Here is a 17,252-nt window from a genome sequence, read left to right on the forward strand (position 1 = left end):
CCTGAGGACCCTGAGGGTGGGAAAGCAAACTTTTTTGGATCTAGTTTACTTTGTGGCCTAAACAATTTATGTCAAAGAAAGGTAGGAGGTGCCTTTGGAGGCTGGGGTGGGGAAGGGAGTAATGCTTTTTTAATCTGATTGAATGTCTGAGTATAAGCTCAGATGGATGGGGCAGGTCAGTCAGCCCTTGTCACATTGTCGTGTCCTGTACTTGCTAGTTTGATATGCAGTTAAATCAGTACACTTGCAGGGGAAAAGTATTTTTGTTTACTAATCTGTTCTGGTTTGCTCTCTTTCAGGTCTCCCTTGCAATTATGGAGTTTTAGAGGAATAAGGTAGTGTGGAGGGGGAATCCCCCTCTGCACGCTAGAGGTAGTTCACTTTTGGAATTGTCTATGGACAAGATTATTTGTTATATAAGATGGTGAAATAAGACTTCTAAAAATATATATTTATAAATATTTATTTGGATCAAGTGCCAAACATAACAGTACAAAGATTTCTAATGGCAGCTCAATAAACTTGAATTTACATCCTTGGAATTACAATTTTTCTAAGGCACTGTGTTGTGTACTGAATTGGAGTGCCTTGATACACTTAAGGGTTGTTCCCCTTAAGGAGAAGAGCAGCTTTAGAACTGAAGATGAATTCTTACATGCCAGAGTGCACTTCAAAGTGTCGATCTCTACAGCATGCTTTGGATGTTATTTCTGTAGTTACCAGAGGAAGTGAAGGCCAGATCAAGGCCTTTCTCTCTTCTTACTGCTACAATGCTGCAACTATCAAAGATGCCTTTGGTAGGAACGTTATACATCTTGCTTCGTCTTGTGGCAAAAAAGGTGTGCTGGACTGGTTGGCTGAGACCAAAGGAGTGGATCTCTTGGCAAAAGACAAAGAGTCTGGATGGACAGCTTTGCACAGAAGTATATTTTATGGATACATCGATTGTGTTTTGTCATTACTGAAGGTGAGTGATTTGCAACTGTCATTTTCCTTGGCATCTACAATTTTTAGAGTTGTATTGCTTATGTAAAAGTGTGTTTTTAAACTTGACTGGAAGCCTTTTGAGGCTTGTCTTAATACTGTGTTCAGATTGCAGTGCATTGATTTACTTGAAGGTTGTCTCTGTTCATACAGATGTCTGCCTTTGCCCATGCAGAAATCAGCACTGAGAAAGGATCCCTGATTAATTGTGAACTTCCTTGAAGACTTGTTTGTGTAGATGATATCAGGCTCAGGATCTTAAAAATAGAGTGGTCAGACTAAAGATACTCTGAAAATAGGCCTGCAGTAATTATATCAATTGATGTTAGAGAACTTAAAATAAGGGAAAATTAAATAGGGTTATAATTAGAAATAAATCTTATATTTAAGATGCAAACAATTCAAGGTATGGAGTATTCTATTAAGTGAATCTCCATTTCATTAGTATTTTAAACCAGGGCTTTTGCTCAGTCCTCCTTATCCCTTTCTTACAACTGCTGTTTCTTCCCATCCAATTAGCAAGTTGTATGTATTTTTAATTGATCTTCCTTTTGTTCCTCCTTTCGCAAGTTCAGCAAAGGGAAGAGATGTTTGTTTGAGATATTCAGAGTCTCTTTAACCATGTGAGAAAATGAAATATTTGTCGTTCAGGGTTATTTAAAAACAAACCTTTTAAGGCAGAGAATTTTCCATTTTGAATGCAGTCTTTTAAAACTACAGTGACTAGCCATTTGTAGACGTAACTCTCTGCTTTCTAGAAGGCTTTAAACAGAAAGATGGTGGATCTGGTAGGCTCTGATATTTATTTCATGTCCTGTCCCCTTACAGAGTGGAGAATTTTTCATTAAACTTGAAAAAAGTTTTATAAGCATTGTACATATGATTCCATTCTCTAGAAAACTGGAAACTCTGTACATGATATATGAAAAAGGATTCAGTCTTCTAGTGCATATGTGTCTAGCTGTATCTTTGGTATTTGCTTACAGAAGGCCTGTACAGGTTTTCCCCAATGTCTTTTACTTTTCTGTCAGTTACATAAGTGAATGAGATTTTTTTGCTAGCCAGCTCTGCTGATATTCTTCTAAGAAGCGGAACAAAACAGCTCATGGAGGGTGCTGTCTCTTCCAGTTCTTTAACTGGAATCTGTCTGCTGTACTGTGTTATAAAAAGGGTATGTTCTTAACGTATTATAGCAACAACAGAAGCTGATTATAGAATAGAATTATGAAATAGCTGAGATAGAAGGAGATATCTGAAGGTTGCCTAGTCTAGCCCCCATGCTCAGGCAAGGTCAGCTAGGGCAGGTTGCCTAGGACTGTGTCCAGTTGGATTTTGAGCAGAGTATCAGACATTTCTGTTCAAGTGTTTTACTATCAGTTCAGTAAAAATGTGTTTTAGATTTAAACAGGATTTCTTATATGTTAGTTTGTGCCCATTGCCACTTTTTCTGTCACTGGATATCACTGTGATCCCTACCCCTTACCTCCAATTAGGTATTTATTATGTATGATAAGGCATGCTGTCCCCTTCCCCCATCCCAAACCTTCTCTAGGCGAAGCATCCCAACTCTTTCAGCTTCTCTTTGAATGTCAGATGCCCCAGTCATTATTTTCATGGTCTTTTGCTGAGTTTGCTCCTGTATGTCCTTATCTGTCTGGGAGTCCAGACCTGAACCCAGCACTCCAGCTGTGGCTTGCCAGTGCTGAGTAATGCTTGCTGGCAACACTCCCACCTGCAGCCCTGGATGCTTTCACCATTCTTAACTCTGAGCTTGCTGGCTTGTGGTCATCTGGTGGTCTACAAGAAGCCCTAAGTTCTTTTCTACTAAGGTGCTTTCTAGTCACTCAGCTTCCAGCTGTACCAGTTCACCAGATTGTTCCTCCCCAGAGCCAGGATTTGCATTTCCCTTCGTTGAACTTTATGTGGCTCCGCTCAGCCTGTTGCTCCAGCCTGTCAAAGTCCCTTTGAATGTCAGCACAACCCTCTGACTTATCAGCCACTCCCCCTGGTCTCCTGTCATCACCCTTGCTGAGGGAGCAGCACTCTAGCCTATCATCCAGGTTGTTAGTCAAAATGTTAACCAGTACTAGCTCCAGAATCAGCCCCTGGGTTCCTAAACTAGTGTGGATGATGGACTTCTGCTGTGGGCTGGAGGCAGTCTTGGCTTATTCTCAGACTGTATCTAACTACAAGATTTGCCACTCAGCAACTGGAGTTTGTTTTCACAAATTCGGAATATGTGAATATCCCCGCAGCCTCTGTCTGCTTGTGAATATTTTAAATAGCTTCCAAAAATGAAAATATCCAGCTATCCATTAAATCATAAAAATAGGTCAGTTTTTTCTGTCATATGGTGAATTAATCCCAGCCCTGTTGCACTAGGGTTGTCTTTATAATTTGGAGAATGTATGCTGTTTTTCTTCTGGGGAATGTTTTTCCAAATAAAGATGTATTTCATGTGTTTGCCTCTTAAGTGTGAGGTTTTCTCAGGTTTCCTTTGTATTAGCCATGACCTCAGGTACACAGGTACAGCCGTGTTGGCCATTAGGTTCTGTTTGAAGACATCTGGAGTTCTTCCCTTTTGGGAAGTGACTGATGACACTTGACTTCCTTCCTAAAATCAATGCTGCTGTATCAGCACTTTTTTGTATTGAGAAGATGGTATTTACAGAGATTGTCTGTATCTCTCTAAGTTCTGAAAGAATGACCTGTACATGCTTTGTGCCTCTGAACCTTCCCTAGTGCTCTCTTTCCTGGCTGTTTGTGTCCTCCTTGCCTTTTCTCTGGAACTGTGAAACTCCGTTCCTTGTTTGTTTTCAAAGTAATAGGTTTTTTTTTTTTTTTTTTTTTTTTTTTGTCACTTGTCTGGATTGTCAAAACTAATTCTGTGGAGTGCCAGTTTAATAAAATGCATCCTTTGAAGCTGGTAAATTCATTTTCGGTAAATACTTGCCATTTCTAGATGTCAATGCTTATCTTCACATCTGTTTCCTTTGTGTTTTACTAGTTACAGTTTATTACACAGTCAGTGTTGAGACAATAAAATCCATGTTAATATCAACAAGATGTATATATGGCAGAACAGATTTGCAATGTTTTTGGTTTATTTTAGATTTGCTTACAGTTTACTTGAATCTGAAGATTTTCTTTTATCAGTCTTAAACATCAGTTAAAGATGTATTTTGCTCCTAAAAGATTTACCTGGTTTACATCAAGCTGTGCAGTTAAAATTAACTTCAATTCTTCTCCTCTCCTCTTTCAGCATGGTGTTAGTCTGTATATTCAGGATAAAGAAGGCTTATCAGCCCTGGATCTTGTGATGAAAGATAGGCCGATCCATGTGGTGTTCAAGAAAACTGGTAAGAAATAAAATAGTCTAATTTGAATTTTGCAATGAGATCTGCTTCAACTATCTATTAATGTATATACCAGTGTATACAATATTTTTTGTTTCTAATTGGGACTTCATAAATTGTGAGATGCCTGATGCTAATGTTGATCATCTGTACAATATTATTGGAATATTTTGTCATGGTATCTTACTTCTTGTAATATTAAATGTTTTAAAGTACAGTTTTAGGTAAAAAAAATTCCTCTTAAATTTTTAGATAGAAATAGCAGTTACTGTTTTTTGATATCAATGTGCACAATACTGATAAATTTACAAGCTTCAGAGAGGATCTTTTTCATTACAGATCCCACAGAAGTCTACACCTGGGGAAGCAATATAAATTTTACTTTGGGTCATGGTGGTCAGCAGGGTAGACATCATCCTGAATTGGTGGACCTTTTTCCTCGGAATGGCGTGTACATTAAACAGGTATTCTTAATGTATTACATAGGCACATTTCTTGGGGAGGGGTGTGTAAGGGGGAAAAGTAACCAAGGAGTTAACAAGTATTGAAGATTTCCATGGACAAAAGAGTTCTTGGTGCCTTCCCCTCTCTGCCCACCTCCTTACCTCCCTGCAACCCCAATCACCATTACTTAAATTGTAGTTCTCTGTTTTGATGGGGAGAACAGGGGGTTTATATGATTTGCTTTGGATATATGGTTTATATATCATTAAATACATTCAGAAGCGTGATACTTCTGTAACTGTTTTGAGCTGCTGACTTCCAGTGTGATTCCAGTACTGAACTGAAGTGGAATAATAAATGTGCTTGGTATATGTTGAATTAAAATTCATCTTGTGTTCAAAGCAGCATATACTGTTAAGCACATGTCTCTAATAACTTCTTGTGACTTCACTTTGAGAATATTTGAAAGTTTGAAGTACAACTTGAGCAAACATTCAGTGCAGACAATCTGTGCTGCAGTCTTAATGTGTTTTCTTTGGCATTTCTGAGGCAGCATCGTGGACCTTAAAACTCAGTCTTCTGAGTTTCTGTTCTTCTGAGTTGCCTATGGGGCCATGCTTGTTCTTATTTTAATAAACTGAGACTGTTGATCTCTTCAAGTAGCTTAAGGCAGTACATAGTATGTTTAAAGCAAGTATTTTGTGTCCTATGATTTAATACCGCTATCTTACTGGTATTTTCATGAATACATCTTTAAAGCAGAACTTCTTCACAAAGTACTTATGGCAGGTGTTTTCAGATTATCCAGAAAACTTAATCTGTCCTATGTTGCCTCCTCCCTATCCATTTTTTTTTCTCTTTTTTCAGGTGGTACTCTGCAAATTCCACTCTGTGTTCCTTTCCCACAAAGGCCAAGTGTATACATGTGGACATGGACAGGGAGGGCGCTTGGGTCATGGTGATGAACAAACATGCTTGGTATGCTGTCTTGTGTTACTTCTTGTAGTCTAGTATGATGTTTTTTATTTCTAGCAGCAAGTCTAAAAAGTGAATTATAGTTTCTGTTAGAGTACTTTCAAAATGAGTTTGCCATTCATTTTAAACCAAACTCCTTGTTTCCCACCAATAACAGAAAAACTTCTCCAGTGCTAATAGTGAGGTGGCAGAGAATAGAGGAATGTGCATTTAATTATAGTTTAACTTCAGATAGCTAGATGCTGTTGTCAAACTTGTGTTATGGCTGAGTTGATTTAAAGGCCAGCTGATGCTAGATAAGTGGAAGCAAATTTTTTTGGCAGAGAAACAGCAGTACAGTACTGGGAAGCTGTAGTGGCAGGAAGAGGGATGGTAGCGTTGCTTTTTACTAGACTTGCGCAACTTAAGTGAAAAGTCACTGGTTGTTTTCATTTGACTGGTACATTGTTGCAATGCACAAAACTAAAATTTGAGAAGACTAAGATATGATGACAATACAGTTCTTAGACTTAAGCATCTTATACTACCTCGCAGTGTACATTTATCTTGCAGCACAGTAATTTTTAAAAATTTCTAATATTGAGTATCTGGTAGAACTTGATATTCTGTTGCTGAATGCTATAGTGGAGACTGGAGCTCAAATTTTCTTGTTTTTTTTAAAGAAAGTAATTCTGTTAAATTAGGATTTTTTTTTTTTTCAAATTGCTTTTTGAAATTATGATGTTATGTAGTTGAATAAAGGAGAAGTCATCTTAGAGTGCATGAAGACTCAAAGATACAGAGCTGCTTTCTTACTCTGTGAAATTTTGTTAGAATTATCCTGTGTCAGAGCGAGATAGCTTTAGTGCTTGTGGTATTTAAAGTACCACGTGATAGTTAATATTTGTTCAGCTGTCCTGAAGATGTAGTTTCCAATCTAATTTCAGAACAGGTGGTTTAAAATTCATCTCCTGTGATAGAAAAGGACACTTCTCTGATAGCATTTCAAATTACAGTAATTAATGTTACTGCACTGCGCGCGGTTGTTATGTTAATGAGTGTGTTGCATGTTCAAATGCATTTTATCTTTATTTCAATATTTGGTCATGACTTTTTATTGGTGTAACTTTAGTTTTATAGATGGCCACTGGTTAATAACAAAACAATATGCTTTTATATCAACTTTTTTTTTTTCCTGATTCAGGTTCCAAGACTTGTGGAAGGCTTAACTGGTCATCAGTGCTCCCAGATAGCTGCAGCTAAGGATCATACTGTTGTTCTAACAGAAGATGGATATGTTTACACATTTGGTTTGAATACTTTCCATCAATTGGGTATTCTTCCTCCTCCTTCTAATTGCAGTGTTCCAAGACAGGTAAAAATAGCATCAGTCAAAGCTTAATTGTTTGGTGTTGCTGTTTTGGTTTTTCTTAATAGAAAGTAAAATGTGAAGATTATAAAAATAACCCGTAAACTTTTTAGAACAGCAAAGTTTAATGTGAATTCAGATAAATCTTGATTCTGTGTATCAGATGTCTCAGATCTTAACTGTGTTCTGATAAATGTCTTAGTTTGTAACTTGAACATCACCAAAATTCGTAGTGTGAAGTATGATACAAGGTACGACTGCCAAAACCCTTTTCTTCTCTCTTCCCCAAATTGTTCTGTAGCTGAAGTATTAATAGGTATATATCACTTGAGAATCATGCTCTTAACTCCTTTTGGATCACTGGATGATGGCTTTCAGGGTTTGAGCATTACATCCTTGGCTGGAAGCACTGGAGTCAGTGATTTGGGAAGAGTAGTGACAGGGAAGAGGGGGTATGGGCATCAGCAGCTTAACTATATTTCTATGCCTAATCTCTATTTGTTTTTTTGTTTTGTTTTTTTTTTTTTTTTTGTTGGGTTTTTTTTTTGTGGTTTTTTTTTTTTTTTTGTTTTTTTTTTTTTTTTTTTTTTTGTAAATAAAGAAGCTTTAACTTCATTTGAAGTAGAACAACATGGCACTATCAGTGTTGTGAAAGTAAAAAAGAATGATTGGCCAAAATGCAACAGGATAGTGTTTTGGGGTACCATGTGCTCTTCAGTAGTGTAATGACAGCTCTATATCCACAGTACTTGCTTTGATTTTATCATCTTAATCTGGAAAAGTTAAGTTAAATGTGAAGTGTGGAATTAGTAGTGTAATGTTCTGCAGTGTGTTTAGGCCATTAGGACTTGCAAGTTTAAACTTCTAGCTGACATTTTGCAGCACCTGAGTCTTCTGTGGCTGTGCTATACATGTCCTGTTCAGTCTTGTTCAACAGCTTACATGTGAAGACAGCCTAAGGAGACTGGATTCCAGTTCTGATTAGATATTACAAAATGTTTAATTATTTTTGTCATTAGTGCAATAGTGCCCCAGTTGACAAACTTCTGAAATAACATGATCTATTAGAGTGTATGTGGATTGATATCAGTGCTTCCCTCGTAATGACTTTAGGAGTTTAATGTTGTCAGAAGTTTGTACATGTGAAATTCACCTGTTGCTACTTAATATTAAGATGTACTTTGGATTTGTGCTTAGGTTCAGGCAAAAAACCTGAAAGGTAGAATGGTGATTGGAGTGGCTGCAGGCAGATTCCATACTGTGCTATGGACTAAGGAAGCAGTGTATACCATGGGGCTGAATGGCGGCCAACTAGGTAAGGTAGAAACATTCTGAAAGTAAAACATAGGCATTGAAAGATGTTGTTCATGCTTAACCTGTCATCTGCTTCTGAGAACAGAAGCCTGGGTGAAGCTTTTTTCTCTCTCTTCTGTTTTTTTTTTTTTTTAACTAATCTGCTGGCATCATCCCTTCACACTTCTTTTGAAGAATATTTTTCATTCCTACCAGTTATTTTCACATTTTGAGATAATAGGAGCTTGTCAGATTTAGCTCTCATTTGAACTCTTTACAACTTTTACTTTCCGTGTATCTTATGTGGTCCTGCTGCTGGGGACTTTGAGGAAACAGAATGTTACTGTGTTGGAAATTACTCCAAGGCAAGCTTGTCCTTCCAGCAATCTGGCTGGCACTGCCTTTAATAAATTATAAACTAGCCTTCAGCTCTCCTGCCTATGTCCTTCTTTCATCAAACACTGTAAACATGCTACTGATAACTTTTTCCATACTAACTTTTTAAAGTGAAATAGCCTATATCTAGATTTTTTTCAGCAATACCATTGCCAGAATCTTCAGTTAGCTCTGTCTTATTCTGAAGTCAAGAAAGAACCTTTTAAAAATATATTACCATCTAGTGAACTTGATTTGTTTTATGAATGGGACTTTTAAATTGCTTTTATTTTTATTGCTATATTGGTTTGGATTTGCATTTTTGCAGTTTTGGGTCTATGTGCAAACAAAACTGTTAGCTATCTCTGGTACTTATAGTTAATCTGCATCAGCTCTGACCTCAGGTTCCAGCTCTTTTTGTTTTTCTATGTTAAGGTGTCAAAGGTATGTGAAAAAACTTGTCTTTGTCAGAGAAATACTTTACTAATTAGTATCTTCTTGTTTGATTTTGCCTTTTTTTAATATGCACCCATCATGTAAGCTTTTTTTGTGGTTGGTTGTGTTGTTTGGATTATTCTGGCTAGTATGTGGTCCAGTGCAGTAGCATAGAAAGACAGTAATTGAATCTTAAGTGATATTATCTGTGTCAGTTGGGCACCATGGTAGACCTGTGGTGGTAAACCTTGCCCCCATAGGATGTTTGAGCATAGCCCTACATTATCCTGTGGCAGGGTTGCTTCCAGCTGTAGGAGCAGCTCTGGTGTTTGTTTCTCAGTATCTGTACCCTGTGGTGCTCTGTGGTGCAGGCATAAATGCCCTGCACACAAACCAGGATTATGCCATGTATGAGATTCCTGATGTTAGGTTTCTTGTTGCAACAGAGCAGCAATGGCGTGTTTTTATTTTTTTTAATGTTTTTAGAGATCTTTCATTACAGCTCCAACCTTTTCTGTATCATGTAACTGCTGCCTTCGTGCTTACCTGCAGTTACAGTAATTTTTTAGAAGCTTATTTTTTTTATTCTAGTGTCTGAAATAATCTGTAGTTTATGCTAGTGTTGTGGTATTTCTACTGTCTTAAATTTTCATATGATTAAATAAATATTCTTTTTTTGGAATCAAAGCAGTAGCACCATGTTAAATAACTTCCCTGTCAAATATGCCTTACTTCATTTTTATGTATCAGGTCTTGGTTTTCAGGTGTTTGTAGTGAGCTAACAAGTAGGTCTGGTCAGTCTCATCTAAATATTTTGTAGACAAATTATCCAACTACCTAAAAAATCTTTTGGAATTTAAAGGTTCTTCAAAGTAGTGTTATAAAGTATCCTTTAAGTGCACAGTGTGTGGAATGGCAAATAATTTTTTTGGGTGTGTTGTATTTTCCAGGTTATCTGCTGGATCCTAATGGAGAAAAATGTGTAACTGCACCTCGCCAAGTCTCTGCTCTACACCATAAAGACATCTCTGTGTCCCTGGTCTCTGCAAGTGATGGTGCTACAGTATGTGTTTCTGAAAGAGGAGATATTTATTTACTTGCAGACTATCAGTGCAAAAAGATAGCTTCCAAGTATGTGTTACTTTTCTAATTTGTCATGAAGAACAATAGGGGAAGATTTCACTGTAGTTGTATACTTGCAAGCTATTTTAAAGATTTTTTGTATAAAGTACAGAAAATTCAGTGGTGCCCTGTGTTTTCTTCATTTGTAGTTCTTTCATATAAGCTAGAGCTATCATTTTTGTTTGTTTCTTCATTTGGTTTTTGGGGCTTTTTTTACAAGAGGCTAAGGTGCCACTTGCTGTTTGCCAAAGATATTTAAAAAATCATGTTAGAAGGAAATATTTTGTGCCATAGGTTTAAAAACATTGAAACAGGTATTTTTTCTTCCTCTGTTACCTTGAATTTGTCTAAGTGCATCTCGGTAGAGACATTAAAGATCTGCTGTTCTGCTTATTTATGTTGTTATGATTTTGAATCAGTAATTAGAGGTCTAATTAATTCCTAATTAATGTGTGGATAAAGTATATTATAAAGAGTACTTTAGGTTGCAAGGAGGATGTTGTAAAATCATCTGGTCTGTGTGCTAAAACCAGGATGTAAAACCTGTTGAAGAAGCTGGATTTTTGACTCATGAATTTAAGGAAATATTTAATCCTGTTCTCTTTTACTTGCAATGGCAGATTCAAATAGATTTTTTTAGATTTGATTTTGCCCACATAACTCCACCCTAGTTTTTCAGCTTCTCTTCAAATTCTAACAGTATTTATAGCTTAATGATTGCCTTATACTTAATTTCTACATGGCTGTAAGTGAAGGTGTTGACACTTGTAGAATCTTAATGCTGTGTCCTGTGCTCTTATGCTAAGCAACTGAGAAAAGATAATGAGTATGATTTTGATCAGCTAAAAACCAAGACCTAGCAAACCCCTGAGAAATGACCTGCTGGGATAGGATAGATGTTTTAATACAGACAGCTGAATAAATTTTTGTTAATGGTGAAATCAAAGCTACATCATCTACTGATTTTTCACTCACGGAATTTTTTAAATAACTTAGATATACAATGTGATATACTTAAAAACAAACAAAAGTTATAGTCTGCTGTAATATTAGCAACTATGTTAATAGTACCAGTAGGATGAAACTAAACATAAGTAATTTTTCAGTGTCACTGCCTCAACTACATTTTTTACTGCTTGTGTAAATGAAAAAGGTCATTGTCATAGAACTAACATTAAGTACACAATAGGGAGATACTAATTTAAGTTGTTGTGTTCTTTCAGACAGCTGAACCTTAAAAAAGTTCTTGTCAGTGGGGGATATTTGGAATATAAAGTAGATACCCAGCATCTTAAAGAAAATGGGGGTCAAAAGACTTGCATTCTGGCACTGGATGAAGCTGGAAGGGTAAGTTGTCATAATTATAATTATATAGCAGGCTGCATAGTGATTAATCAAACTTTAAACGTAAGATAGGACAAAATCATGCATAGAAAATAACGAATTTCACAGAATCATAGAATATGCTGAGTTGGAAGGGACCCACAAGGATCACCAGGTCTAGCTCCTGGCCCTAAACAGGACCATCCCCAAGAGTCACACCAGGTGCCCAAGAGCATTGTCCAAGTGCTTCTTGAACTCTGTCATGGTTGGTGCTGTAACCACTTCCCTGGGGAGGCTGTCCCAGTGCCCAACCACCCTCTGGGTGAAGAATGTTTTTGCAGTAAATGTACCCTGACATAACTTCAGGCCATTCCCTCAGGTCCTGTCACTGTCACCACAGAGAAGAGATCAGTGCCTGCCCTTTCTTGTCCCCTCACGAGGAAGCTGTAACTGCAGTGAGGTCTCCCCTCAGTCTCCTCCAGGCTGAACAGACCCAGTGCCCTCAGCTGCTCCTCACACAGCTTCCCCTCAAGGCCCTTCACCATCCCTGTTGCCCTCCTTTGGTCACTCCCTAACAGTTCAATGTCTCTCTTACATTGTGGTGCCCAAAGCTGCCCCCAGCACTCGAGGTGAGGCTGCCTCAGTGCAGAGCAGAGCAGGACAATGCCCTCCCTTGCCCAGCTGGTGATGCTGGGCCTGATGCCTCCCAGGACAGGGTTGGCTCTCCTGGCTCCAGGGCACTGCTGACTCATGTTCAACTTGCCAATGACCAGGACTCCCAGGTGCTGCTTTCCAGCACCTCATTCCCCAGTCTGTCCATACATCCAGAGTTGCCCTTCTCCAGGTGCAGAATCTGGCACTTTCCTTCATTGAACTTCATGTGGTTGGTGGTTGCCCAGCCTTTCATTTGTCAAGATCTCTGCAGGGCCTCCCTGCCCTGGAGGGAGTCAGCAGCTCCTCCCAATTTTGTATCATCTGTGAACTGCTCAGTATCTCTTCCAGTCCTGCCTCCAAGTCATTTATGGAGATGTTGAAGAGCACAGGGCTGAGGATGGAGCCCTGGGGAACACCCCCAGTAAGTGACAGGTCACCAGTTTGATGTCACCCCATTCCCTGTCACCCTTTATGTCCAACTCGTGGGCCAGTTGCTCACCCATCCCATGGTGTGTTTATCCAGCTGTGTGCTGGACACTTTGTCCAGAAGGATCCTGTGACAAGCAGTATCAAAAGCTGTGCTGAAATCCAAAAAGATTACGTCAACTGGCTTCCCTTGGTCAGCTAGGTGGGTTTCCTTGTCATCAAAGGAAATCAGGTTTGATAAGCAGGACTTTCCCCTCATGAAGCCTGTGTCCAATGACTGCGTTGTCTTTCAGGTGTTTTTCAACACCTCCCAGAATAATCCTCTCCACAACTTTACCAGGCACTGAAGTGACACTGACAGGACTGTATAGTGTGGGGTTCTCTTTTCTTGCCCTTCTTGAAAACTGGGACAATGTTAACCAGTAGCTGGGACCTCTCTGGATTTCCAAGACTGCTCAAAAATCATGAAGGGAGGCTTTGGGATCACATCAGCCAGCCCTTTAAGGATTCTCAGATAAATCCCACTAGACCCCATAGCTTTGTAGGAATCCAGCTGGAGCAGCAGATCCTGCACTATTTCAGGGTTGACAGGAGTGAATCATTCTCACAGTCATGGTCCTTCAGCTCCTGGCACTGAGACCCCATTGTTGAAGACAGAGGCAAAGAATGTGTTAAACACCTGTGCCTTTTCTTTGTCCCTGTTTGTGAGGTGACCATCCTCACCCTGTAATGAGCTGATGTTAACTCTTACACTGCCTATTGCCATTAATATATTTGAAAAAGCTCTTTTTATTGTTCCCCAGTCAGCTTGTTTCTATAGAACTGCTGGTGATTTTTTTATATTAGGGCCATGGGAGGATTGCAAAAGTAATGCACAGTAATTTATTTTTAAATCTGTGGACTTTTAATGGTTTTTCAGTGAAGGTGTAAACTTTGTTTTTGCATACGCATTAGTGGTTATGTAGTGTATGTGGTTTAGGTTCTTTTTGTTGGTGTTTTTTTTCTTTTTCTTCCCGTCTCTTCATCCCACTTATGCCAGGCACCTTTACACCTTTCAAAGTAGTCTCTGGACTTAAAGTTTTCGAGTCTTTGCTGAAACACAACTGTTTTATGGTCAAAATGTTGCACCTAAACCTGGTGCATCATTTAGTATATAAGTGTAGACACTCTTGTCTTAGAATTGGAATGTCATCGTGAATTTATTTTTTTCTTCCCTTACTCTTTTTTAAGTGCTGGTTTACAGGACCCTACTAAATCCCTTTTTTCGATATGCTCACTGAGAGATCTCAACCTTCACTGCCATCTAGTGGTGTTTACAAAGAAGCATTTCCTTTGAAATGCCTTAAAGAATGTTGAAAAAGGTGCTTGTATATCAAAATAAGGAGCAATTTCCTTTTCTTTCCTCGCATTTGGCTGAATTATGTTTTGAGATGATCTTATCTTTTCATTAGGTTATTAGTTGTCTCAGAGATGATAAACTTTCAATTCAGTATTTGATCATGTGAGGTGTAACCTCTAGCATCTGTGGTATTGGTAGTGCCCCTTCAACATCTCTGGGACACTGCTTTAGCAGTAAGCAATTACTTGATCTTCCTGCATCAGAGGAAAAATGTCCGTGTGCATTTCATATCTTTCCATGTTACACTGACAAGTACTGGGATCTTCAGTGCTTTCAGGCATTATAAATTATTGAATAAGGAGAGGGATGGGATGTTAATACTTGGGGTTACTGAATCAGTGCTTCCTGGTTTGGCTAGATTGCACTTTTTTGAAGTGAGTACTGTTTAGCCTAGAAAATAAAAGTCACAAGGGAAATCTTGTAGAGACATACTTGAAGAGAAGATGTGAAGAAGATAGAGCCAGGCTATTTTCAGTGGTGCCCAGAGCCAGTGCCAGAGGCAGTGGGCACAAACTGAAATAGAGCAGGCTCTATTTGAATATTGGGAAGCACTGAAGGTGGTCCAGCACTGCCACAAGTTGCCAGTTAAGGTTGTGAAATCACTATCCTTGCTAATAGTCAAAAGCTGTCTGGACATGTTCCTGGGCAGCTGGCTCTGGGTACTCCTACTTGAGCAGAGGGTTGGACTAGACAACCTCCAGAGATCCTTTTCAATTTAAACCATTCTGTGATTCTTAAGGCTCAAGGCAGGGGAAATGAAATAGGTTACTTAAGTTCTTCTGTCCCTTCCTTATGTGGATGCTAACAGACCTGTGCAGGTCCTTCAGTGGGAGAAAATGAAGGCCTGACTTTAGCACTGCTAATGCCACATTTGGGCTTTACCTTGCTTGGGGCTGTCTTTCAGACATGTACAGTGTACCTTGTTGGGGTCTTGCTGTGCATGCAGTGCTTCATATTCCTGAGGGTTTTGAAGTTTGTGTTTGGTCATGATCTCCATTCCAAACCTAGACTGGTACAGAGAAATTTGAGATTTTTGTCAAACAATTAACAGGAAGTGGTTTAAATTTCCAGTGTGCTAGCTTTGAATTTTGTCTGATTTATAAGCAAACCAGTTGGACAAATCTGTAAATTGAGAACTAGATAAAACTTGTTTCTTGACCTGACACCTTCTACTCTCATTTTTAAGATGTCAGCAAAACCTGTCCTATACATGACTGCTGTGACGATATTTCAGTATTTGGAGAAGCTTTTCAGATGCTCTTCATGAGCAAACGGATCTTGATATCTTGATAGATTTTCCCTGTTTTACTTGTGGATTCTCTCTAATAGATGCTCATAGCACTTTATCCTAAAATTTTGAAGAATGTCTTTCTCCTTTTATATGCAATTTTGAGATGGCATGTTCTTGTGTTTAAAAAAGTAGTGTGTAATGCATAACTGCTTTTAAATTATATGAAGATTTTCCCTTTCTTTAAAAATTTGATATTATAGGTGTTTTGTTGGAAGTCATCTAACAACTCTATGAAGCAGTGTCGTTGGGTGTATGGCCGGCAAGTCTTCATGTCTGATGTTGCCTTGAATGGGAATGAAATAATGTTTGTCACACGTGATGGTGAAGCCTTTTCAGGGAAGTGGCTGGAAGAAGGGAAAAAAAACTCAGAAAAGAAAGGTTAGCTGTGATTTCTTAGTGGTTTTTAAGTACTTTTAAATCAGTAAAAAAGTATAATTGAATCTTTACAATCTCTAACAGTATTATGTGGCAAGTTTGTTCTTTCCTCTGTGATTGACAGTTTTTAGCATTGACTGCTACTGTACTCTTTCCTCAGTAATAGTGAGATTGACTTTGCAGCCTTCAGGTTTTTAGGTGGAGATTTCTGGGAAGAAAAGTACTTCTGAAGAGCAATAGTGGCATAATGGTCTAGTGTAATAATCTTGTCACGTATTAGATGGTGAGTCTGAAGAGAATTGATACTGAGCAAGAGAAGGAGCATGTACTTGCTTGCACTGTTAAGTCTGTGAATCCTGTTTCCCAGTCCCTTATCTGGGCACAATTCAAGGTCCAAAGCAACTTCCACCTTATTAACTTGGCTCATGTTACTGGAAGTAGGTCCTGATGGTTTGTTTTTCTGCAAGGAACATACCTGTCTCGTACAGGACAAGATTTTCAGTGAAACTGTCAGCTCTCCTCCTGTATATTCTGTAAATAAGCAAGGCTGAAATCTTCAGCATAGCTTAGCCTTATTCAGTTACTCCATCAATGGACATACAGAAGTCATAGTCTTGCCTTTTTGTTGTATTAGTTGTATTTTAATTAGCAGGATCTTTCTGTGATGTGTATTCACTTTTTTTTTTAACAGAACCTGTATCAAGCCTTCAGCATCCTTCATGTGATGTGTCTTGTGAACATGACACAACCAGTGTGTATGAAAGAATTCGACTTCAGAAGCTGACTTTTGTCCACCGAGCTGTCAGTATTGCCACTGATCCTAGTGGCTGCAATTTTGCTGTATTACAGTCAGATCCTAAAACCAGGTATATTTAAGATAACAACAGCTGTAACTTTTTTTTGTGTGTGACTGAGACTGAATAATTTTCCTAACTGTTTTTTGGCTCATACAGAAGTTACAGTAAATGCAGTTATCCATACTGCTAGAGAATGGTACTTTGTTAGTAATTATGTTGAAGTTATCTAAAGGCCTCAGCTTATGTATTTGCATAATAATAGACATCTGAAGTGTTTAAGACAAGCATTTGCCATGTATTTCATAACACACTCTGAGTTCTAAATACTGTAGAAATTCACCCCTTCAGTAATTACTAATAATTAGCTTTTAAATAAAAGTGACAAGTGAATTTTTCTTTGTTTGGAAAGAAATGTATGAAGTAAAATAAGTAAATAGAATACTGGACCATGTTTCTTATGCTCTCATAATAGGTTCCAACATTTGTGATAAATAGCTGAACATTAGCTTTTTTCCCTTATTGCTTTAGTTTGTAATATGAAATACAGCAAGCATTTCTGTGTTTTCATATTGGAAAAATGAGACATGGAAAAATAAGATAGTTCTGATAATAGTGGTACAAAATAACGGTAAAATAGTATATACTGTAAATATAC

General features: G+C 38.2%; 1 protein-coding gene across 2 annotated transcripts in view; it reads left to right on the plus strand.

Annotated features, from left to right (window-relative positions):
- IBTK (inhibitor of Bruton tyrosine kinase) overlaps window positions 1–17,252 on the plus strand; it is a 54,242-nt gene that overhangs the window by 7,261 nt on the left and 29,729 nt on the right. For both annotated transcript variants that reach the window (XM_053973376.1, XM_053973377.1), the window contains exons 2-11: window positions 300–967; window positions 4,247–4,343; window positions 4,680–4,804; window positions 5,652–5,762; window positions 6,943–7,113; window positions 8,305–8,422; window positions 10,161–10,341; window positions 11,556–11,679; window positions 15,626–15,803; window positions 16,492–16,666. In XM_053973376.1, coding sequence (XP_053829351.1) covers window positions 644–967; window positions 4,247–4,343; window positions 4,680–4,804; window positions 5,652–5,762; window positions 6,943–7,113; window positions 8,305–8,422; window positions 10,161–10,341; window positions 11,556–11,679; window positions 15,626–15,803; window positions 16,492–16,666 — 1,604 coding nt within the window. In that variant the 5' untranslated portion in view covers window positions 300–643. The remainder of the gene's footprint in view (window positions 1–299; window positions 968–4,246; window positions 4,344–4,679; window positions 4,805–5,651; window positions 5,763–6,942; window positions 7,114–8,304; window positions 8,423–10,160; window positions 10,342–11,555; window positions 11,680–15,625; window positions 15,804–16,491; window positions 16,667–17,252) is intronic.

Source organism: Vidua macroura, chromosome 3 (genome assembly GCF_024509145.1).
Source record: "Vidua macroura isolate BioBank_ID:100142 chromosome 3, ASM2450914v1, whole genome shotgun sequence".
Lineage (NCBI taxonomy): Eukaryota > Metazoa > Chordata > Aves > Passeriformes > Viduidae > Vidua > Vidua macroura.